General features: G+C 41.5%; 1 protein-coding gene and 1 pseudogene across 2 annotated transcripts; one reads left to right on the forward strand and one right to left on the reverse strand.

Annotated features, from left to right (window-relative positions):
• The first annotated feature begins 11046 nt into the window (after positions 1-11046).
• LOC311628076 (glycine N-acyltransferase-like) lies at positions 11047-24645 on the forward strand. Its single transcript, XM_084894958.1, has 6 exons — positions 11047-11186; positions 15454-15549; positions 16568-16675; positions 18579-18705; positions 20298-20469; positions 23602-24645. The coding sequence occupies exons 2-6, from the start codon at positions 15472-15474 to the stop codon at positions 24002-24004; spliced, it is 888 nt and encodes a 295-aa protein (XP_084751084.1). The 5' UTR covers positions 11047-11186; positions 15454-15471; the 3' UTR covers positions 24005-24645.
• LOC311628463 (large ribosomal subunit protein eL6-like) lies at positions 13960-14849 on the reverse strand (annotated as a pseudogene). The gene is made up of 2 exons: positions 14772-14849; positions 13960-14535 (listed from the first exon to the last, which is right to left on the reverse strand). The product of its transcript is annotated as a large ribosomal subunit protein eL6-like (transcript).
• Positions 24646-25631: the final 986 nt, after the last annotated feature.

Consider the following 25631-nt stretch of genomic DNA (forward strand, 5'->3'; position numbering starts at 1 on the left):
GTTCCCACAAAAGTTTCCAGCCATGTCTGAGAGGCAGCCTTGGGGTGGAGGCAGGCGAGGAGCTAGCTGTTTCGGGCCTGGTTGCTCCGGGCCTGGCCTCTGCTGCTCTGGTCCTTTCCATAACCAGCTGCTCCAGGTCTGGCGACTGCCGCTCCCGATCTGGCTGCTCCGGGTGTGGCTGTTGCTGCTCCGGGCCTGGCTGCCACTGCCTTGTGCCTGGCCACTCTAGGCCTGGCTGCCGCCGTTCCAACATTCTGTCCTTTTTTTTTTTTTTTTTTTAAACACATTTATGTTGCAATGTTGGCTGCTGAGTTGAGTTCTGACTTAGTCTTCGATTTTTCAAGACTTCTTTGTATTCTTTCTTAAGTAATTTTACTATCTTTTGCTCTCCTTGATTTCTTCGCATTGAAAACTTCTTCGGTTTCTTCCTCCTTGTCCTGGAAGCTCAGCAGGTTGGCTCCTGTGGGCTCCTGTGCTGCTTCAGCCTGTTGCCGGGGTCGGCACCGCTCAGGAAGCAGCCCCCGGCCTTGGCTCCATGGCCCGCGCTCAGCGGTCGAAGGCCCACGGGCACTCCCCTGCTGGGGGCCCCGTCGCCCGGCTCCCTGCTGGCGCCCGGCTGGCCGGTGTCCGGCAGGGGCTCCTGCTCCTCGTCCCGTTCCTCCAATCTGGAGCTTTTTTTCTCCTTCCTGCTAGGTGCGTCTAGCATCAGAGTCAACAGACTGTCCTCTGCGCACAATGTGCGTGACTCCAGGGGCTCGCTTTTCGCCGCTCCCACAGGGCTCCACCTCACAGCCCCATCTCCCTCTGCTTGAGCCTGGGTCCCCAGGGATTGGCCTAGAACTGGGGTTCAGAGCAGTCGGGAGTGGGGCTCAGCATCGCCGGAGGTTTTGTTTCTTCCCTCCAGGGCAATCCAGCATCAGAGTCAACATTCTGTCCTCTGCGCGCAATGTGTGCGACTCCGGGGGCTCTGCTTTTCGCCGCTCCTCTGGGATTCCGCCTCACAGCCCCGTCTCCCCCTGCCCGAGCCTGGGTCCCCAGGGTTTGGCCCATAACTGGGGCTCAGCGCTGCCGGTTCTGGGGTTGAGCCCAGGCCGGGGTTTTATTTCCTTCCTGGTAACGCCAGGCAAGCACCCAGCCTTCTCCTCCTCTTCGGCTGTGTCCTCTCCGCGCGCGTGTGTGCGCGCAGCATGTCTCCGTACCTTAGGATTTTTCAGCTCCTCTGATTGTCCTTCTGGTTTTCTCTTTCCTTCTTGTTGTAGAATTTTCAGTCAGTCGACTACCTCTAGCTCTGAGCAATGTCCGCTCTACATTTTAGTTGTATTCCATTGAAATTGTTGTGTGCTGCTGCGGTTAGGTGTCTACCTGAGCAGCCATCTTGGATCCTCTCCTTATCAGTAACACTTTCCATTTCAGTTATGACAACTAAAAATGTCTCCAGCTCTTGATAACCTCCCCTGGTGGCAAAATCAACTTCAGTTGAGAGCCACTGGTTTAGTAGTCGAGGTTTTCTCACTTTAGGATACATTTGAAGCATTTCAGGGAATTGTTAATACAGATAGTGGGCCTCACCCTTATATTTTCTGATTCAGTAGATTTGGGTTAGAGTCCCAAATTTACATTTCTTAGAAGTTTTCTGATGCTGCTATTCCAAGAGCCATAGAACTATAGATGAAAATTAGTATTGCACACTTCTTAGCTACATTGTTTTTCTTTAGTACTTATAATGTAATTTTTTTAAATCTATTTTATTGATTTCAGAGAAGAAATGAGAAAGAGAGATAAATAGAAACATCAGTGATAAGAAAGAATCATTGATCGGCTGCTTCCTGCATGTTCTCTACTGGGGATTGTGCCTGCAACTTGCACATATGCCCTTGACCAGAATTAAGACCATTTAGTCCCCAAGCTGACACTCTATTTATTGAGCCAAACTGGCTAGGGCAATGTAAAATTTTTCTAATTAATATGTCATATTTCATTAAAAATTTTTCAGTTAAATAGACCTTCAATATATTATATTCACTGCATCTATATATTTCTAGAGGTCCAGTGCATGAAAATTCATGTACTTGGGGGTCTCTCAGCCTGTCCTACACCCCCTTGCCATCTGGCACCTTTTGGGGATGGCTTAGGCACACTTCCCAGGGGATCAGGCCTAGCTGTCAGTCAGACATCTGGCAGCATGGGAGCCCTCATGGGATGTCCAATTGCTGCCCAGGCCAGCTCTTTTGCAGCCAACTCCTCAGAAGGCCAGACACCAGGCCGAGACCCATGCCTCTGCCTCTCCCACCACCTTTGCAGAAGCAGGGGATGCTGGGACCTCCATGGCTGGCCTGGTAGCACCAGCTTGCTGACCCCAAAACCCACCCACTGGTTGTTCTCACAGGCCATTCCAGAAGGTTGTTCTGCCTTCCAGTCTAATTAGAATATTAGCTCTTTATTATATAGGATAATAGTTAGATAGTTACTATGTAATTTCCAACATGGTTTCCCCAATAAGTTTAGTTCCTACCTTGCTCCATACATAGTTATTACAATACTAAAGGCCCAGTGCACAAATTCGTCCATGGGTGGGGTCCCTCGGTCTAGCTGGTGATTGAAGTCCGTAGGGAGGCCTACAGGCCAGGGGAAGGGACCCTGGAAATTTGGCCAGCCAACAACCCCATCAGGGCCTATCTGGGGGCTGGCTGGCAGGGGGGAGGGACTGTGGGAAGTTAGTCAGCTGGGTGTAGGGGCCATGAGAGGTTGGCTGTGGGTGCGCACTGACCACCAGGGGGCAGCACCTGCATTTGGCATCTGCCCCCTGATGGTCAGTGTGCATCATAGTGTCTAGTCAACCAGTCAGTCCAGTCATTCAGTTGTAACAGTCACATAAGCTTTTTTATATATAGATTTTTTACTATACTAGAGGCCCAGTGGATGACAGTCGTGCACTGAGTTGGGGGGGCCCTCAGCCTGGCCTGTGCCCTCTTGCAGTTTGGGACCCTTGGGGGATGCCCAATTTGTCCTTAGTACTGCTGCAAAGGCAAGAGAGGCTCCCACCACCGCCTGGCTTCTGGCTGAGTGGCAATCCCCCTGTGGAAGTGCACTAATCACCAGGGGGGCAGCTGCTGCATTGAGCTTCTGCCCCCCTGGTGGTCAGTGCTTGTTATAAAGTTGTCATTTCACCATTCAGTCAATTTGCATATTAGGGTTTTATTATATTATATAGGTCTAGAGGCACAGTGCACAAAAGGTGTCCATCAGCCTGGCCTGCACCCTCTGGGACCCCTCGGGGGAAGTCCATCTGTCGTCTTAGGCCCATTAGCCCAGGGAAACGGGCCTAAGCCAACAGTTGGAAATTCCTCTCACAGTACAGGACCCCTCCTTACTGCCCATCTGCTCTCTGCATCTTACCATTTGGCTCACTGGTCCTTAGTGCTGCCACAGAGGCAGGAGAGGCTCCTCCCACCGTCACTGTGCTCACCAGATGTAAGCCCCATCTTTATGTGTAGTTTTCTGTGGGCCAACTGCTTTCTTCCTTCTCATTTAGGGCCAGCAGCATGAGAGAGCAGAGTGCAATGTTGTGGAATGCACTGGACTACCCAGAGCTGAGGGGAGTGGTCAGGCTCATGGGTGAGAGGTGGACACAGAGGACACTACTTCACCCAATTGTGGTGCGGGCTGGCCAGCCTTCATCTGCCTGACCCCACCCAAGCAGGGACCAAGCAGAGTGTCTGCCTCTCCATTCTCCATCCTTCCATCTGTGACACCTGTCACACTTGCCAGGCCTCCCCCAAAGTGAGTTCAGCTCAATCCCTGAATGTAAGAAGGCGAGGGGAGGTGACTCCACTCCAGTTACCCCCTGATTCTAAGCAACAGGACCTGGTCTCAGGATGGTGGCCACACCTGTAGAACATACATCTGTTTCAAGAAAAGTTGGGAATGCAGATTTTCATATGAGCCCCTATTTCAAAATGTAGCAATTTATTCACATTGTGGCAATGACACCTTTAAGAGTAATATAAGTGGCTAAGTCAGGGCCAAACCGGGCCATTTACTCATCCAATTTCTCTGAGGCATAGAGACAGAACAAAATCTCAGCTTTCAGCAGGACACTTACGAGTTTTGTTTTGTTTTTTAAGCCTAAAGGACAGTAGATTTTCTCCATTCTGGTTCTTTGGGATTTTTTCATAATTGGATAAAAGGATACATACATTAGGGCAATCCTCTCAAGATACAATATTCCAGTTGCACCCATGTGACCACAATAGCTCCACTCAGAGGGAGGGAGTTGACAGATGGGGAGCAGGGAATTCTGAAAATCAAGGCAATGACAATAAGCATTTCCTTCATGAGTCTGAGACCCCTCCTCAGATGGCCTGTAGGCCAGGCATCTGCTGGACCTTTACCACTTGATGTCATGGCAGGCTTCCCTGAGCCCTCCTTGGCATTGTGCAGGGCTGCCTGGGCCCATGGGGAGATGCCACCCTGCCAGCTGGTACTGCTCCTTCACATGGGCACTGGTCTCCGGGGGCCACACTGGATGGCAGCATAGATGCCTTCAATTTGCTACAACATGCCCTATCTGTATGCCTGCCCTCTCCCTAGGCCTGACCCCTGCTGCTTAGGCATCCCTGGTGCAGGTCACGACCTCCACAAAGTGGCAGGGGAACTTGCCCCTTTACAGCTTCAGTACCACTTCTGGATGTTCCAAAAGCCAAAGCAGCCTCAAAGCATAGCAGAACCTCTCCATCCCTTTCAAGGGTGTCCTCATGGAAGTCTTTGTAACTCAGGGTGTGGTAGGTGAGCACCCCACGTCCTCACTGAACAGCTCCTTGGCCATGTGCCTGAAGATGCGCGCCAGGTACCTGTTGGAGCTGGCATCCTCATGGAACTTCAACTGCTCCTCCTTCGTGTCTGCAAACAGTGTCCATGCCAGTGTCATTTGAGGCGAGGTCACTTTGCTCCATTCTCAGGACAATTTCACCTGAGGTTAACACTCAGTCAACATCCTCAGGAACTATGCAAAGCTGTGGGAACTTCTTAAAGTACTTTCAGTTTAGTGTCATATCACGGGGCCACAGTGACTTGCAAAATCTTGTCTGGGAACAGGTTTTGCAATCTGGAGAATTGATCCTTCATCAGAAAGGCCATGATCTTCTGGGGATACTTGGCTATACAGAGGTGGGGGGTGGTGATGAGGTGACCAGGCACAGGCTCTGCATATCAGACGAAGCTAGGGTAGGTGAAGGTCAGCATGGGTAGCCAGGGCTCTTCCTCATGGTGCTGGCAGTATCAATGCACAAATTCTTTCTGACTCTCCTGGATGCTGAAATCTGCAGCTATCTTCATGTCAAAGACAGTGTGCCCTGAGGTCTTTGAGGAAGCCACGAGTCTTCTGGACCCATCAGTGACACTGAGACTGAATTTACCAGCAAAAGGTGGCAGAGACTAATATTAAGGATCAAAAGGTCTGCCTTCCAGCCACTTGGTAGTTGGTACTGCTACCAATTGATCAGAGCCTGAGGAACCCCGGTTCCTTCTTTAGCCATCCTCTGATCAATCGGAGCCTGAGGTACATGGAGATGGAATGATTGTTTGATCATCCTGGTCATCATGGCCACTGGTTTTTATAGATAGATAGATGATAGATAGATAGATAGATAGATAGATAGATAGATAGATAGATAGATAGATGATAGATTCCCTATACTATAATTTAAATCCTTATGATTATGTAACTGTCAATTTGTATTTCTCAATTTCTTCACCTTTTCCACCTACCTCCTGACCCTCCCATCTGACAAACATCAGTTTGTTCTCTTTATCTATGAGTTTGTTTTATTTTGTTTGCTCGTTTATTTTGTTCTTTAGATTCCACATAAAGTTGAAATTGTGTGGTATTTGCCTTTCTTTATCTGACTTACTTCACTTAGCCTAATAACTCTATGCCATCACAAAAAATTCTCAAAACTTACATAAACATTGCCATTAAACAGTACAATAGCCAAACACCAAACTATCCTTTTAAAACTTTGACATGAAACCTGACAACTAGAGTGCACCTGAGATTCTTTTTTAATAAATGTGGAAAAAAATCTTCAGCTATTAAGTGTTGTGCAGTGGAAAAGCACAGACCTTTGTGTGATAAGTCTTGCTCAAAATGTATATTCAACTGGGTTATTTGAAATCTGACCTAAAGGATCTTTTCTATTCAGAGTGACGTCTTTGCTGTCCTCTTGATCCTACATTTAAGGGCACATTTTCTGTCTATGCTCCTCAGCACCAGCCCAGCTCTACAAATACTTGTCATGAGCCCCTTCATAACACCCCAAGGTAAGTTGCACACACAATCTGGCATTCTTCAAGGTGCTTTATGAGCTAAGCTGGAAACCTCCACACATGAAAGATTCCATTTGTTTTTTAGTTTTCAGTGCCTTTGTCAAGAGCAAAAAGGATTACAGTGGACAAGATAAACCCAGCCCCTTCAAGAAGTACCTGTGGTCAGTGAGGAGGAAGAGGCTGATGACTCTGATTGCAGCTTTCTCAATACATTAAAAGATTGTACACAGCCGAAACTGGTTTGGCTCAGTGGCTAGAGCCTCGGCCTGTGGACTGAAAGGTCCCGGGTTCGATTCCGGGCAAGGGCATGTACCTTGGTTGCGGGCACATCCCCAGTGGGGGGTGTGCAAGAGGCAGCTGATCGATGATTCTCTTTCATCAATGTTTCTAACTCTCTATCCCTCTCTCTTCCTCTCTGTGAAAAATCAATAAAAAAAATATTTTTTTAAAAAATGGTTCAAAATTATTTTATAACTCTCTGCAAAAAACCAGGATCAATTATTTCTTCAGAGAAGTCATAGTTCTTTTTACTGATAAAAATTAGTGTTAGAGATAAGAATGTCTGTATCTCAAAATTTTCATATGTAGAATGAGAATAGCACTGCCTACTAACACTGTCTTGTTAAAATCATTAAACAAGATAGTTCATATAAATTTCAGTGCCCATTGTCTGGTCCACAATACATGTTACCTTCCCTTATTATTGTAACTGAAATGAAAAAAAAAAATGAAACAGATTTTCTGATTATTTCAATTCTTCAAGAATTGGTGAGGAATTCATTGGTCTATGATTAATCTACTTGCTTTAGAAAAGGCTCAAGCCATTCACCTAGGACATTCATTTTTTATTTCACTCTCAACTCCTCTCACATCTGTAATATTTCTTAGTCTTCCTTAAGCTGAAGGTCCCAGCCAAGTTGCTTCTTTTACAAAGCTCCTGGATGCTAACTTAATAGAGAGTTCTTTTAAAGGAACAATCCAATGTCCTTAAAGATGAAGATATTTTATGGGAAACAAGATGACTTTGCAGTTTTTGATGCATATCTTTGGATATGTTTTAGCATGCTGAGTGCCTTATTGTTTGATGTAGTTAGTAGAAAAATATCCAGAATACCTCAGGATTTACCCTCATGTCCATCAAGAGTCTTAAAGTTTCTAGACCCCAAGTCTACCTAACAGAGCTCAATTGTCTCTGGTAATTTTCTTATTTGTTTTAATACCAAGGATTTCTTGCCTAGGGGAAATAATAGTACTCTATCAAGAGCTTTCGTAAGGCCCAACTGGCATGACTTATTACTTGAGCATTGACCTTTGAACCAAGAGGTCAAGTTTGATTCCTGGTAGGGCACATGCCAGTGTTGTGGCTGTGATCCCTAGTGAAAGATGTGAAGGAGGCTGCTGATTCTCTCTTATCATAGATGTTTCTATTTTTCTCTCCCTCTCTTTCCCTCTCTGGCATATATATCTACAATAATAAAAGAGAAATATGCAAATTGATCATACCTCCATGAAGCCCACCAGCCAATCAAGAGTGAATATATAAAGTAACCCAACAAAAAAAATGGTGGGTTAATTTGCATATGCAGGCACAGATCAAAGACTGAAGACTCCACCCAAGCAAAGACTAAAGACTGAAGACTTAAGACTAAAGACTGGAGGCTCTACTGAAGGCTGAAAGTTTGGCTCTGGTGAAGGCTGAAGGTTTGGTTCCACTGCAGCCAAAGCCAAGCCTGAATGCTAAAGGCTTGGCTCCAATGTGGCCCGAGTCTTGGGTGCCAGAGGAAAACCGGTGCTGGCAGCCACGAGAAGGAAGACTTATTGCAAGAATCTTTGTGCAATGGGCCTCTAGTGTGTGAGGAAAATTAGTTTTATAGGGAAAAGAGAACACACTGTATGTGAAAGTGACTTGTGACTGCTGCTACATGTAGTGGAACTACAGATTATTTTTTTTAAACGCCCAAATCTAGTGAACTAGGTAATGTGGTAACAAGGAAGGACTAGAGGTCAGGATGGTTGTAGTTCAGCCATTCATTGGAAGATACTGGGCAAATTACATTAACATGCTATGTTTTTATTTCTCATTTCAAAAATGTAGTTAAATATATGCATTGTAAAAATAGATATAAAGAGGATTGTATAAGTGCATGTTAGAGAATTGGTTCAATATTGCAGGTGGAGTCTAGTTATTATCTGCCTAAGCTTCATTTAATGATTAAATTAACATCTACAAGAGCTTTTCATTAATGCTTCAGTGGTGTTGCATTTCATTAATGCTTCAGTGGTGTTGGGGAATTCCTACAAACTAGAGAGTGAAGATCAGGAATAGGGAGAAATGAAACTGCAAGATCCACCATCTATAATGCATGTGAAATGTCTGCTTGGAAGGCACAAGGGGAGGATCAACCTAAAGTCAACACACAAATTGGAGGAAACCCAACTCAGGCCTATTATTGATCAGAGCTAGATTATATTAATAGAAGGCTTGGCACGTTGACCATTGATTCCATTCTGATTTTTGCTAAGCATTGTTTAGTGTGAGTCAGTGAGGAGAGATACTGGGAATGGAAAGGAATGGAGTCTCTGACCCTTGGAAGAGCAGAGGGTCTTAACAAAAAAATGGCAAACTATTGTCATATCTTGCAATGTGTCCCATCCCATCTTCCCAAAATACCAGGCACATGCAACTGTCATTTTTTTAGTTGTGAAGAGGAACTCTCAAACTCAAGATAAAATGAAAATCAGGAATGACTAAAGAATTTGCAAAAAAAAAAAAAAAAAAAGAGAGAGAGAGAGCGAGAGAGAGAGAGAGAGAGAGAGAGAGAGGCATTAGACTCAACCTGTGGCTGAATTCACACCTGCTGAAGGAGAAATAGATCAAGGAGAATGCTTTCAAGTATTTCCTGCTACATGCATATGAAAGAATCACTTAGAGATTTTTGAAATTAAATAATGCAACTTTAGTAAAAAATCTCAGTGGACAGACTGAGTAGCAAAGTGGACACAGTTGACAGAAAATTAGAAAGCTGGATGATCTAGCAGATCATAGCACAAAATGAAGACCAGATGGGAAATATCAAAAAAAAGACAAGAGAACTAAATAACACTGACAAGTTTGAACATCCACTTAAATGGCATTCCAGAAAGTGAAAACAGTACAAATGGAATTATAGCAGTAATTTCAAGGGAGAAAAAGGCAAACTTTGAAGAAGAAGCAGAAATTTTTCAGAAAGTGAAGAATGTCTTAAGATTGAAAGAATGCACTTCAAACTGAGTGTGAAGTCATTAGACATATTACTGTGCAATTTCAGAGCACCAGAGATGGAGACAAATTCTTAAAAGTTCCAGAGAGACAGAACAGATTACTTAATGTTCAGAAGACTAAGAATCACACTGACTTCAGATTTCTCACCAGCAGTTCCAGGTATCTAGAAAAAAAAAAAAAAAAAGCAATATCAAAGTTCCAGGTGTTGGGCCTACAAACATAAAGGAAGGCAAAAACTCTGAGAATAAAGTACAGCATAGGGAATATAGTCAACAATGTTGTATTAACCATATTTGGTGTCAGATGGGTACTAGACTGATTAGAACAGTAACTTTGTAAGTTTTATAAATGTCTATTCACTATGTTGTTCACCTGAAACTAATATAATATTGTGTGCCAAATGTAATTGAAAAATTAAGAATAAAGAAAATGTACTAACAAAATAAATGTTAAATACATTATAAAATATGGCAAAACAGCATTTAATTAGAATGACAGTTTTTTGTGTTGTTTTTTTTTAATTAGACATTCAATAACTCAGGAAGTTTAATACAGAAAGTTTCTCTATCTTTTAAAATGAGGCATAATTTACAAACACACATATCATAAGTTACAGTTCCATGGTGTTGAAACAAACTTATACTCATGGAATCTAGATCCTTTATTTTAAAAAAGAGAGAGAACAATACTGTTGTTACAGAAAACCAGAGAAGAACAAAGCAATACTGAGAGGGATGGAGTTACATTTATTACATGCGAGTCCAGAGGAAAATTTCTCTCAAATTCTGGGCCCCAACATGGAGGAAATTTCCCTACTTATGTTTTTTACCTTCTTTGTCTTCCAAATGTGGGGTGTTTCTGGCCCCCTTTGCAAGTTCTTAAAGAACCGTACGTGCTGCGGCCTTGAACTCTCAACCAAAGGCTTGGCCTGGTGCCAACACTGATAATTTCATCTGGGGAAGGTTTAATGGCCTCTTTGAAGTGGGAGTAGTTTTATTTTCCTTATTATTTAAGCAAGCAAGCATTTACAGAAGCCAAATAGCAGGGTTAAAATTTCAAACAGCAGTTTTTATATAAGATGGATGCTTCACTATCACTTCTGATAGCAGTTCACAAATGTTAACTTATTTAACTTAGAAAGAAAGAAAGAAAGAAAGAAAGAAAGAAAGAAAGAAAGAAAGAAAGAAAGAAAGAAAGAAAGAAAGAAAGAAAACACCAGAAACTATAATAGTAAGAATGGGTTGCATTACTCACCCCACCTTCAGATGAGGAAACTGAACCCAACCCTGGGACACAACCAGATTCCCAAACTTGGAGAACCAGCTTTCTGAATATGCCACCCAAAGAGAATGATTGAATGCCTCTGGATCCCACATCAGCTTACAGGAGCTCTCCACTTCCCCATCCTCCACCCCCAGCTTTTCAAAGAGCAAGGTCCACATTAAGAGCTTCAGCTTAATGATTTCTGTAGAAATTTTACCAAATCACCCTTTGCAGGTCTGAGCTGTGCATGCAATGATAAAGGGGATTTCACATTCTGGAAAAGTCTGCTGCCTTTCATTTGTTCTGGGGACCAGTCTGCGTGGAGCTCACCTTCCAGGTGAGAACTCATCTCACTTTAAAGAACCACTGCTTTGTGACAACTCCCCCCAGCCCCCCCCTCCCCCCCCCCGCCTTCTCCCTTTTCTCCTACAACAAATAACCTTGGTGGTTTTAGAAGGCAAGTGTTGAGCTTCTTTAGTGATACTTGGACTATGGTAAAGGGAATTTACTATGGTTGAGAGACATCGTTTCTGCACCTACTATGTACACAGCAGATGTATGGTGGGAAAATTTTCAGGAGGACTAAGTCAGTTCTCCATTCTGAACAAATAAATGTTATGAAGGGATTTTGGAAGCTGGTGGGTTAAAGGAGAGGTAGTAACATTGGCAAGAAAGGATTGTTGGTCCAAGTAACATTAATTTAGCACTTAGTGTAGAGAGATACTATGCAGACATTGTTTTGTTTTACCTTGGGGAAATAGTCTAAAACAGGCAGCTTGTTCCTTGGATAAATGTTAACCAGGAGAGTAAATCAGAGAGGAAATATTCAGACCAAATGTATTGTTCATTTAAATCATGTGTGTGTGGGTAATTTAAAAGATTTTATCTATAATGCTCTGACCATAAATGGGCTTTTTAAATTTTAAAATTTTGTTTAGTATATTTGAATATTATTTAAGATTAAAAACAAGCTTTTCATCCATCAGTTCTACTTCCAACAACTTTATATTAAGAAAATAAATATGGATATATGTATAATTACAGAATATATTCAACAGAAAATTATTAATAATGGAGAAAAACAGTTAACAACCTTAATGTCCAATATTAGGAGACTGGTTCAAAATATGTATGGTACATGCATGCAATGAAATAATAAAAATATAATATCTATTATTTGTAAGAATGAAATATATATTCACTATATATAGATGCTTATTAACATTCAATTTTTAAACATATTTGATGACCTGGAATATGTTATTTTAAATTTAAAACAAGTTACAAAATTATATATATGTCATGCCTTATTTTCATAAAAAATAAACTAATGTGTAAAAACAAGTGGATACATATTCTCAAGTTAATATGTATTCATATTAACTGGATAGTAGAATTTTTATTTTCCTTATAAAATACTTTTTTTAATATTTTATTTTCCCTTCTAAAATTTTACTTTCTATATTTTTAAAATTCTCATGTATATTGCATATTGTATATGTATAAGCACAGTTTATATATTATAATAATAAAAGAAAACTATGTACTATTTTTTGTTCTACACCTTCTACATCTTCTCCTTTTGTTTTAATACTGTCCCTGTGCATGCTTGTGTTGTATCATAGTTCTTTTGTTAATGGATCCCTGCAATTATAATATACTAACAGGTCATAATTCATGTAACCTTATTCCAGTAACAAAGGAGACTGTGTCTTATTTTTTCCTATTTGTTGATGTTGCTTTATAAAACTACTCTTTACAACTCATTTTCCTTGTTTGCGTTGTTGCTTTTGAAAACATTTCCAGTCAGGGGAAGACTGCTTCTAAAGCTCCCTGTTTATGGACTTTCCCACTGCCAAGGCTGAAAGCTCACATAAGCTATTTTAAGCTACTTAAGTTTCAGAAACCTTGAGGATGAAGGAAATGTTCTCTCTCTTAGGGTAATGAAGGTTTCATGGGCTTATTAACATGTCAAATCTGTAGACTTGTTCACATTACATGCTTTTAATTATGTCCATTTAAATTATTCAGTATTGAAGCTGTTTTTAAAAGAGACAACAAAAATCATGATGCCAGCAAAGACTGTCCTCTTCCCAAACTCAGAAGTAGCCTTAGAGAGAATAAAATGGCTGGCAAGCAACTGGGGTGTGGGGCAGGACACACGCACATGAAAACGCCGAGAACATTTAGTTGTGCAATTTCAACCTGTTCAAACATCAGGTGCCAAAGAGTATATGAGATCTTTGAAACCAGAAATATTTTCCCATTGAAAGTGACCACCACTGGTTCCATCTGTACAAGTCTTTGTAGCTAATCATTCCCACAGGATCTACTTCTTAAATGAAGAAAGAAAAAAAGGAAAGAATGAGAGAGAGGGTGCGGGGAAGGAGGAAATAAGGAGAGAGGAGAACATCCTGGCCAGAGTTCTGGATAGCTAGAGAGCTCAGCACTAAAGGGCTGAGTACATCACACAATCTTTTATCTGCTCTCTTCAGGGAATGATGATAATCATGACACATAAATACTATTCTGTATCAGGCACTTACTAAGAAATTCCCATGGGCTTTTTTACTCACTTGGTGCCAGTGCCTGGATTACTTCATTTAATCCTCATAAATATAAGTGTTGGTGTTATTCTCAGGACACGATTCACACTGAAAGTACTCACACTGTGGGCTAGGTGAAAGTTACACCCCATTTCTTCAAACAACTACAACAACAATCCAATATATTGAGCTGAAATATCGTGTGGTTAGATGCCAGTAATGATATTAATAACAGTAATAAAATAATTATTTTGAGTTATTATATGCTAGAAACTCTACTATGCACTTAATATGTATTAACGCATTTAATCATCTCTATAATTTTCTTTTTATTTCTAAACCAACAAGCTGTTTAGTTAGGTTTTTGTATGAAATTTCAGACACAAGTTTGTAAGAATAGAGCCAGTTGGTGAGAGCAAGCACAAAGGGGAGGCAGCCAGAGCTGAAGAACACCTTTACTTTTTGGCAGAAGTTGCAAATCCATGGCTTTCTGATCAGCCTCCCTCCTCTCTGTCCTCTCATATTTCTGTTTCTCTCTAAGAGGGTGTTGAGGAGCTCACCCTCTTAGTGTTTGGGCTTGCACTGCTCCTTCTTCCTGAAGGAATTACTAGTGAGATGTTTGGGATTTTCACACCACTGGTACCCGTCTTGGTAGAGGTGCTAGTGACAAATTTCTGGTGTGTTCTAGGCAGATGAACTTAATTAAGGCACAGAGTTGCAGACATTAAGGCCCCCCTGCTCAGCTGCTTCAGGAAAACCATTCTTCTGCCTCCATGGTGCCCAGGGAGGGTGATCAGAATGGTCCCAGGAGTGATGTTGGCCCACAGTTTATCTTCTCATGTGCTGACGGAAGGGTTTCTTGTCGTGGCTCAACAGCGTTGGTGGCACATCTTCAGTGGGATAATATCTAGGCATTTTGCAAAGTGTAAGCACTTGGGTAGCATCTTTCTTGTCACCTCCAACTGGTTTTGTGACGGTAGAAAGAACTTCTTTTTTTGTTTCAATCCAGGATTTAGCTACTGAATACTTCCACTTGTACATGGTCTTTCTGAAATACATAGCCAACTAAGAATATCTGCCAATTCCTCCTTCCAAGATAGGGTTTCCTCTTCTTACTGTCTTGATCTTGGTGTTACCTTTCTTTTTTAAAATATATTTTTCTTTATTTCAGAAAGGAAGGGAGAGGGAGAGAGAGATAGAAACATCAATGAGAGAGAATAATTGATTGACTGCCTCCTGCATATCCCCTACTGGGAATCAAGCCTGCAACCTGGACATGTTCCCCTGATTGGAATCAAACCAGAACCCTTGAGTCCACAGCCCGATGCCCTATCCACTGATCCAAATCAGCTAAGGCAGGGTTTACCCTTCTTAACCTTGTCACCAGCATCAGCCTTCTTGGCTCCAGGTTTCTTCTCCTTAGTATCTTGCCTCTCAGCTTCTTCACCCACCATCTTGCTGATGGGAAAGAGGCAATAATTTTCTAGGTGGAAAGTGTTTTCATTAGGATTAACGAGTAAAGCATGGTACAAAGAGGGTAAATAACTTTTTGAAGATTACAGAGCTTGCTAGTGGTGGCATTGGGCTAATCATTGACTGCAACCTGATTCCCAAGGACTCACTAGCATATTTAAATAATGTTTGTCAAAATAAATGGGTATTAAATGAAAATTTAGGTTTGTGTCAGAAAGTAAAGGGAAAACTTTCAGAAAGAGAACCAGGTACTTCCTGCTAATCTTCTCCTTCCTTGGTGTTACTGAGGACTTCAGTGTGGGTAACACCAACAGAGAGTACTGAAGAATGTTGTGGGCATTAGCATAGTACCTGCTACTCTTGTTTCTCCCTTGTAGTTCCCTCAAAACTTTCATGGTGTGTCTCCTTCAGACTAAGGCTAGAAACCTAGAGTGACTCTACTTTCTCTTCCCCCAAGGGAGTTACTTTAGAAGAGGGCAGACTTATCTTACCTGTTGCCTTCTAAGATTCAGGTAAAGGTGTGTGGATCTAGTTACTATGGGTTCAACATTTTACATCCTGGCTGTTTGTTGGTCCTCCCTCTAGGCTAGAATACCTGCCAAGATGCTCCAATTGCAGGGTCCACAGATGCTGCAGATGCTAGAAAAATCGTTGAGGAAGAGCCTTCCTGAGTCTTTAAAGGTGAGACTGGGACAATCTCAGGGAAGCAAGGGTAGCATCTTCTGTGATAGAGTGGGAAAGAGAATGAGCTGTTAATAGGCATCTATTTTTATTTCAGAGAGGAAGGGGCGATAGAAATAAAGATGAGAGTCATTATCAGCTATTACCTGCATGCTCCCTACTGGGGACTGAGCTGGCAACCAGGGCATGTGCCCTTATCTGGAATCAAACCATGACCTCCTGGTTCATAGGTCAACATTGAGCAATATCACCTGGTTAGAAATTGACTCACACTACATTTCATTTAGTTCACATCACCTCTTTGAAAGGGAGATATATTATGAAACCTCTTTGTACTTTCTTTGCCACTCCATGTGAATAAATCAAAAGTTTAAAAAATAAGGTTTGTTCATCCATGTCATAGAATGTTCTGAAATCATTAAAATTATTTTTATTTATTAGAAATGAAATATGACTAGAATGTATTTATTCAATGGAGAAAAACATTTCAATATCACATCTATGTGATTTTTTTAAGTTTGCAAAATTTGTTGTGCAAGTAGATAATAGTAGGCAATCTATTAAAAGATTTTTTTACCTTTCTAAAAACTGAGATGCAATTGACATACATTACATTAAATGTGTATTAAATTCTATAATGGGACAGTTCTTGATTTTTATTCATAAATTTATTAGTCTGAATATTTTACAATGTGAATATATTTATAAAAGATACATTTATTGAGGAAAAACACTAAAATGTAAAATTATTTGGCAGAAATACTCATTAGAGACCTTTCTATGATAAAATTCCATGATTTCATAGAAATATACCTGCCCTGATCAAACAAGTTACTTTACCATTCTTTCCTAATACAGGGGTGGGAAAAGTAGGTTAATAGTTGTGAGTATGTGAAACAGAGTTGACATAACTATGGTAATACTCATAGCCTGCATATCTTTTTCTAGATGAACAACCATAAACCTACTTTTACCAATCCTGGTTTATTGACCCTCCCACTTTCTTGTAATGCTGCAGGTTTATGGGACCATCTTCCACATGAACCAGGGAAACCCTTTCAAGCTGAAGGCTCTGGTGGACAAGTGGCCTGATTTTAATACAGTAGTTGTCCGCCCTCAGGAGCAGGTAAGGTGTCAGATATGGAATGAATGTGCATCTATGTATGTATTTGCTAGGTGTTTATCTGAATTGGCAATGTGGGAGACCTGGCCAAAGAGAAATGAATCCCAGGAATAGTGAACCATCCCTGTCCTCAAAATTTCCAAACCTGGAAGAGAATACAGGTGAATCCAGAGATAAATTACAGCATGGTCTAAAATGTGCAGCAACAGGAGAATTTAATGAGATAATGGTTATCTAACCACTGTGCTATACACCTAAAACTAATATAAAATAATATTGAATATCAACTGTAATTGAAAAGTAAACTTAATAAAAAAGAAGTAACATGCGTGGAAAGCTGATTAAAACTATATATGGTATATTTTCTTTTTTAAATATATTTTTATTGATTTCAGAGAAAAAGGGAGAGGGAGAGATAGAAAAATCAAAGATAAGAGAGAATCATTGATTGACTGCCTCCTGCATGCCCCTCACTGGGATCGATCACACAACCTAGGCATGTGCCCTGATTAGGAATGGAACCATGACCTCCTGGTTCATAGCTCAATGCTCAACTACTGAGCCACACCAGTCAGGCTATATGGTACTTTTTCATACTCGTTCATTGTTTTAATTTGTTTTCAAGAAAGGGCCCCAAATAGCATTCTGGTGATGCTGACAACCAAGCACCCTTCATTATTTCTTGCATCTAATTTATGGGAAGAGAGACACCCAATGAAAGGTTGTGCTAATGTAAGATTATGTTGAGGACATAGACAAAAGGCTGATTTTTGGTTCAAGATATCACAGCAACATTAATCAGACTTGACATCTTTATTGTTATGAATCACTTTTCACTCTTTTTTATTTATTTATTTTTTTAAGGAGGAAGTGATTTAAAAAAAATTTTTTTTAAAATATATTTTATTGATTTTGTACAGAGAGGAAGGGAGAGAGATAGAGAGTTAGAAACTCTGAAAGAGAGTCATCGATCAGCTGCCTCTTGCACACTCCCTACTGGGGATATGCCGGCAACCAAGGTACATGCCCTTGACCGGCATCGAACGCGGGACCCTTCAGTCCTCAAGCCAACGCTCTATCCATTGAGCCAAACCGGTTTCAGCACTTTTAACTCTTAATCTATGGGGGGAAATTATTTCCTATCTTTTAAAAATACCAACCTTGAAAGAACCAAGATGGTGGCATATGTAAACATCTATACTTGCTGCTTCTCACAAGCACATCTAAATTACAACTACAAAGCAGAACAACTACCACCGAGAACCATAGGAAAAGCTGGTTGAGTGGAAATTCCACAACTAGAGAAGTGAAGAAAGCACATTGGAACTGGTAAGGGGTGCAGAGGTGTAGGAAGTGCTGGCACCTGGATGTACTGCTCTTTTTATCAGGAGGGAGATATAAGCTGCTGCTTGCTCTGAACTCAAGTTCTGGGCAAGACTCTGGGAGACCCAGACACATATGGGGAGAAATTGGATTACCTAGCATCAGGACAGGAATATGAGGGCAGCTTTTTCTCAGAGGTGCAGGACGCAGAGACAAAGGGACCTCTCCAGTGCAGGGCTGACTGACAGCCATTGCTGTTTGCTCCACCCTGGTGATTCCCTAAGACCCCACTCCACCCAATTTACAATGTTAAATTCCAAGTTGATCATTTTTGTTTGAAATTTTAAAGTAATAGTTTATTTAGGTATAGTTTATTCAGGATATTTCTTTATTGTTAGTTGAATAAAGAAGTCCTTGAGTTGACCTAATAATATATATCATTCTTCAATAAAGGCAATACACCAACAGGAAAACCTAATATTTTAGTACTTTAAAATATTATCATATAATTGAACACTGACAATGTATGGCAGTCACAAACTACAATTATTTTGGTTGATTCTACTTTTCCCAACCCAAACAGGAGATGGTAGATGACCTTGATCACTATACCAATACTTACCAAATCTACTCCAAAGACCCCAAGAATTGTCATAAATTCCTTGGCTCACCAGAAGTCATCAACTGGAAACAACATTTGCAGATTCAAAGTAAGGGTACTGGAATATATGCCAGTTGCTGGGATTTTCCATGTCCATACTTTTAGAGTCACTTTTCATTTCCAATAACACCCCTACATCTCATATATCTTTACTTCAAGCCCCAGACCACTTGGTCTACTATCCATTCTCTCTCTCTCTCTCTCTCTCTCTCTCTCTCTCTCTCTCTCTCTCTCTCCCTCTCTCTCCCTCTCTCTCCCTCTCTCTCCCTCCCTCCCTCTCTCCTGCCACTACCTTCACTTGAAAGTGAATTAGAACTTGAAAATTGCAATGCATGGGGTTTGCAAAGAAATAATAATAAGCAATATAATTCCTTACTAACTAAGGACTTAAGATTTATTTTCCAGGATCTATTAAAGAAGATGAGTATAGGAACAGAACTTCCCCTCTGTCTCATTTGTTTTATCATTCTATTATATTTATAAAGTTGAAATCTAGTGGTTTCTGAACTCATACTACCTAAGATTGAGATGCTGTTAAGCTTATTATTAGTTATGTAATCTAGGGTAAGTAACAATTTGTCTGTGGATCAGTTTCCTCCTGGCTAAAAATGAGGATTATAGTAGTATTTAAAACATAGGGCCTTTGAACAATTAAATGAGATCTTGAATGAGAAGTGCTTGGCACCCTCTATGTCTAGTTTTATCATTCGGTTTTCAAACCATCACGACACAGTGGCTTACAATAGGAATAATTTATTAGCTCACAATTTGGTGGGGTGGCAATCTATATTTTAAAATATATTTTTGTTGATTTCATAGAGGCAGAGACATCAATGATGAGAGAGAATCATTGATTGTCTGACTCTTGCACACCTACACTAGGGATGGAGCCCACAACCTGAGCTTGTACCCTGACAGAGAATAGAACTGTGACCTCCTTGTTCATAGGTTCAACCACTGAACCACGCCAGTGAGCAATTTAGATGGGACTCATCTGGGTGATTCTTCAGCTATTTCCCCCCCCCCTAGATTTATCCATGTGGCTGCTATCCATAGGAGGTTGTCTATGAGCTAGTGGGACTAGTTAGCCACAGACCCAGGGCTGGTTGTTGTTGGCTTTTCTTGTGCTGGCAGAAATGGATTGGGCAACGTATAGAAGTCACAGGGTTTTCAAAAGCAGAGAGAGAAGGCAAGAAAAAGAAAATAAAAAAAGAGGACGAGACTCAGTGTACCATCCCTTTTCAAGCTTCTTTGTTAAATTACATTTACTATAATTGCACTGGCTAAAACAAGTTTTATGGTTAAGCCCAGAGTCATATCAGGAGGAAAAATCAGGGTAGTGAGGAAAATGCAACCCTTTCAAAACCATTGCAGCAACAACCTACTGCATGCAGCACATAGGCTTGTTTGATACATTTTGGTTATCATGTTTATACCTCATCACCTTTGATAGTCATGATTGTACTGTGTTGTCCCAATTTTTAATTTAAAAAATGTAGGAGTAATTTAGCCTCAATCTTATAGAGCCCATGTCAGGATTGAATATGGGTTTTAAGGACTCTAAACCACAAACTTTACAGCCCCTAGGCAACATAGAAAGAAAGAGTGATACCTCATCCTATTCCTATTTTCTTCATCTAGGTTCACAGTCCAACTTGAATGAGGTGATAGAAAATCTTGTAGCTGTAAAGCACAGTCAGGTAAAGCGAACACAATGCTTCCTCTATATGAACCTTCTGACAGCAAAGAAATTGGCTCCTTCCCTGCTGAATGCAAAGAAGTTACCGCCAAGTGAGAGCACACATGATTCCATGTAAGTCTGACAGCAGCCATTCTGCACTGCTCATATCTCTGAGGAACCCGTGCATTCATTTTATGACTTCTGTGAAAAATGGCCTCAAAGTGGGGTGGGTTGGAACCACAGTAATTTATTCTCTGAAGTCAAGGTGTCAGCAAGCCATTGTTCTCTTCAAAGCCTCTAGGAGAGAGTCCTTCCTTGCCTCTTCCAGCTTCCAGTGGCTCTAGGCATTCTTTGGCTTGTATCACTCAAGTCTCTGATGTTTTGCTCACATGGCTTTCTCCTCTCTCTCTGTGTCTTTTATTCTGTCTGGTATAAGGATTGTCTTTGGATTTAAGGTCCAGGATGATTTCATCTTGAGAGCTTTAACCTGTGTACATCTGCAAATACCCTTTTTGAAATAAGGTCATGTTTTCAGGTTCCAGGTGGGAATATATTTGAGTGGACACACCATTCAGCATACTTTACCTCCCAACTTCTCTTCCAGTTTTTGCTTACACTCCTTATAACCCATTTTCTGCAAACTAATCTTTTAAAAAAACAAAAATTAGAACATGTTCCTCTCCTCTTAAAAGATTTAGTATTCCTGTCTCCCCTGGAAATAATTCTGAACTCCTTCATGGCCCTATGAGAGCCAGCATTCATTTACCTTTTAGACCTCATCTCCCTTGCTTACTTGCCCAGCAACATAGTCTTTCTCCCACTGTGGATCATTGAAAAATCAGACCCTTTCAATCAGCTCTTCCCTCTGCCTAAATGTTAGGCCCTAAAGCGTCTTTCCCCCCATTCTACCCATTCTTTATTGTCATGACTTCTTTTGTTATTCAGGACTTCTCAAATGGCACAGAGTCCTGACTATACCATCCACCTGAAGTCACTTCCCAGTTATTTTCCATACATGACTCAGTTTTATGTTTTTCATAGTATTGATGATTATTTGTAACTAGAGGCCCAGAGCATGAAATTTGTGCATGGGTGTGTGTGTCCCTTAGCCCAGCCTGTACCCTCTCCAATCTGGGATCCCTCTCACAATTCAGGACTGCTGGCTCCCAACTGCTCACCTGCCTGCCTTTCTGATTGCCTCTAACCGCTTCTGCCTACCAGGCTGATCACCCCCTAACCACTCTGCTGCCAGCCTAATTGATACCTAACTGCTCCCTGCCAGCCTATTTGCCCCTAACTGCCCTCCCCTGCTAGTCTGGTCACCCCTAACTGCCCTCCCCTGCAGGCCTGGTCACCCCAACTGCTCTCGCCTACAGGCCTGGGTCCCCCCAACTGCCCTCCCCTGCAGGCTCAGTCACCCCCAACTGCCCTCTCCTGCTGGCCATCTTGTGGTGGCCATCTTGTGTCCACATGGGGGCAGGATCTTTGACCACATGGGGGCAGCCATCTTGTGTGCTGGAGTGATGGTCAATTTGCATATTATCCTCTTATTAGAAAGAATTAGAAAGGATAGTGGCCTGGTGCATGGGTGGGAGCTGGCTTGTTTGCCCTGAAGGATGTCCTGGATCAGGGTGGGGGTTCCCTTGAGGTGTGGGGTAACCTGGGTAAGGGGCCTGTGGTGGTTTGCAGGCTGGCCACACCCCCTGGTGACTCAAGTGGAAGCCCTGGTATCTGGGATTTATTTATCTTCTATAATTGAAACTTTGCAGCCTTGAGCAAAGTCAAGTCTCCTGCTAGCTCCGTGGCCCCAGCCATTTTTGTTAGGATTTACTTATCTTCTATCTTTGAAACTTTGTAGCCTTGAGCAGAGGCCTAGGCCTGCCAGGGCAAGTGGAAAGCTTGGCTTCTTCCATTGCTGGGGAAACCCAAGCCTCCTGCTCTCTCCGTAGCCATAGACATCTTGGTTGGGTTAACTTGCATATTTGCTCCTGATTGGCTGATGCGCATGGCTTGCTGGTGTAGTAGTGGTATGGTCAATTTGCATATTGCTCTTTTATTAGATAGGATTAGCTAACTTAGTTAACTTAAATACTTATTTGATGTTTAAACTCTGCCCAACAATATTTTAACTGCAGACACCTTCTCTGTCTTGTTTAATGATAGTCTTAATAGCTATCACAGTGGCTGGTATGTAGTAAGCGCTTAACAAATATGTGTTTATCGAATTTGTTTCACAGAACAAAAGATTTCCAATAAAGATAATTTCAACCAATTATGCATTTTGTCCCATTAGTGCTTTACCAAACACTGACGAGAATTCAAAAGTGATGGCAGAGATTTGACCTAGAGACAGACACTCAAACCCTTGGTCCTCTCTGAATAATGCTTGGAAAAGCTTTATTCACATGGCATCGAAAATTCCACCTGAAAGATACCCCCAAATCTATCAACTCATTTGATTTTCTTGTCCATTCCATGAGATAGACAAGGTAGGAGATATTATCTGTCGCCTGCCAGAAACCAGGCTCAGATGAAAAAAAAAAAATTACATGTTCAGGTCACATGGAAGGTCAAGGCATAACTGGACCTTGAGTCTCCATCTTCTAGTTTTATATTGTGGGTTCCTTCCAAGACACTTGCTGAAGCCCTTTATACCATAGCAGAAGCCTTAAGACTTCAGTGTTCTGTACCTCAGGGGCTGCCTGCACTCCACATCACTGCCCTTCTCTGGACTTGAGCTTCCTCACAGTGGCCAAGGGCCCTTTGCCACCAACATCCTAAGAGTCCATGATTCTCAGCTCTTGTTTTACCTACAGCTCATTAACATGTGCATTGGGGAACTTGTTTAATTTCTTGGAAATATTTGACTTCCAGGCAAAATGAGAATAAGAACACTTACCCTATCTAGCTTGGAGGGTGATGGCCAGGGCCAAATAAAACAATTGCAGCTAATTTTGGTGAGGTGCTTACTATCTGCCAGGTACTGGTTCTGAGCTTTGGTATCCATGGGCTCATGTAAGCCTTATAATGATTCTGGGAGGGAGGTGTCATTATCATCCCTAGTTATTAGATGACAAAATAAAGGAAATGAGGGATTAAGTAATCAGCCCCAAATCACACAAGTAGTCAGTTGATAAACCTAGGCACAGCACAAACCCTTAAATGTATGCCTAATTGCCTCATGACACTGTCTGTGTGGAAACAAATGCAATATTTCACAATGTGTATGATATTTGAGCTGTTCTTTTTCCTTGCTCCCAATAGCAACCAAGAGATGTTTAAATTCTCATCCCTGGATGTCACACATGCTGCCCTGGTGAATAAATTCTGGCATTTTGGCGGCAATGAGAGGAGCCAGAGATTCATTGAGCACTGTATCCAGACCTTTCCCTCCTTCTGTCTGCTGGGACCCGAGGGGACCCCTGTGTCCTGGACCATGATGGATCAGACAGGAGAGCTGCGGATGGCAGGCACTGTGCCTGAGTACCGAGGACACCATCTCATTTATCATGTCATCTGTGCCCAGATCCAGGCTCTGGGGAAACTTGGCTTCCCCTTGTATTCCCATGTGGATAAAGCCAACCACATCATGCAAAGAATGTGCTTCAAAATCCAGAGTTTCCGTATGCCCTGTGACTGGAACCAGTGGCAATGTGTGCCTCTGTGACAAGACAGTGTTAGGTGAGCTGGTCTTGTACAATAGCAGGAGGAACCTGTGATGAATGGACAGAAATAATACATTGTCATAATGAAGTGGTCTCTAAGGACAGCCTCAACCTTTATACTCTACCTTCCTAGGCTCCACTTAGCTTTCTTTTAGGAAGTTATCCAGCCAGCATAGCTTCCACATTTCCAGGATCTTCCTCACACTTAGTATCAGTTGCACACATTTTGTTATGTTATCCTTCCTGGAACTCTTGCTCATTGATTGACCCTTGCCAATTTGCCAGGAGGTGATACTATCTGGTGGATTCTATATTTGTTTTCCCTCTGGCTTTCTTTTTTTTAATGTTGACAGGAGAGTGGTCTGTCTTCTCAGCAGGTCATCTTCCCCAAGTCACATCTCAAGTCATATTATAATCACGTGAAACATGACACACATACACACACTACCATATAACTTGAGGGTGTTATGCAAATGAGTAAGTCAGATGGAGAAAGACAAATGCTATATAATTTCATTCATATGTGGAACAAAACTTGTGAACACAAACTGCAAATTGGTGTTTATCTGTTGGAAATGGGGGGCAAAACAGTAAATGGGGTCAATTGTACGGTGACAGAGGAAAATAAATCTTTCACAGTGAGCATGCTGTAGTGTATACAAATGTTGAATTTTAATGTTGTACACCTGACACTCATACAATGTTATAAACCAATGTTACTTCAATTGAGAGAGAGAGAGAGAGAGAGAGAGAGAGAGAGAGAGAGAGAGAGAGAATATGAGTGCCTGGTGAGAATACTGTAGGTTGGAATTTACACATACCATGAATAGGCGCTGTGCTGATTAACATACAATGGTGAACAAAACAGATGATTCTTAACTGTTTGGATCTAATAAACCAATCACCTAAGGAAAGAAATGGAGATCACAAGTACAATCACAACAATATAGTCTTAGAAATTTGCAGTGCTATAAAGAAAAAAGTGAAAGTAGCTACAAATTTGAATTGACTTCAGGAGGTGGGAGAAGGCTCCTGTTAGAAAAAGAGGGGAAGCATATTCTAAGCAATGTGTCAGAAAGGAGATGGGATTTTAAGAGTCTTAGTTTTACTATGAAGTAGCCATGACTCAGGTAAATTACTTAAACACCTAGACCACTGTCCTGCCTCTCTTACAGATGTGTTCACTAGCAAATGATTTGCTTTCTGTCAGGGTGTGCTAGGACCTGTAAGCATTCATAATCTTATTCTTTGAAGTAAATGCTAATCAAAAACTCCTGACCCCTTCCTACAACTTCATGGTATCTAGGAGATCTCAACAGGTCTGAAAATGACATTATCCTGGTATGTCAAATTGAGTCACGACTCCTCTTCAATTTCTCACCCTTCCCACCTACTCCCATCTCTTTATCCATTCTCTTTTAACTGCCATATCTTTAATTTTTTATTTTTTATCTTTATTGTTGAAAGTATTACGTATGTCCTCCTTTCCCCCCCCCCTCCCCATTAACCCGCTCCAGTTGCCTCTGCCACTCGTCCAATTATTTACCACCTAATTGTCCTTTGTTCGTGTCCATGGGTTATACATATACCAGTATACATACAAGGTCTTTGGTTGATTACCTCCACCCA

Source organism: Pipistrellus hanaki (assembly GCF_964339955.1).
Source record: "Pipistrellus hanaki genome assembly, chromosome: 9".
NCBI classification, from domain to species: domain Eukaryota; kingdom Metazoa; phylum Chordata; class Mammalia; order Chiroptera; family Vespertilionidae; genus Pipistrellus; species Pipistrellus hanaki.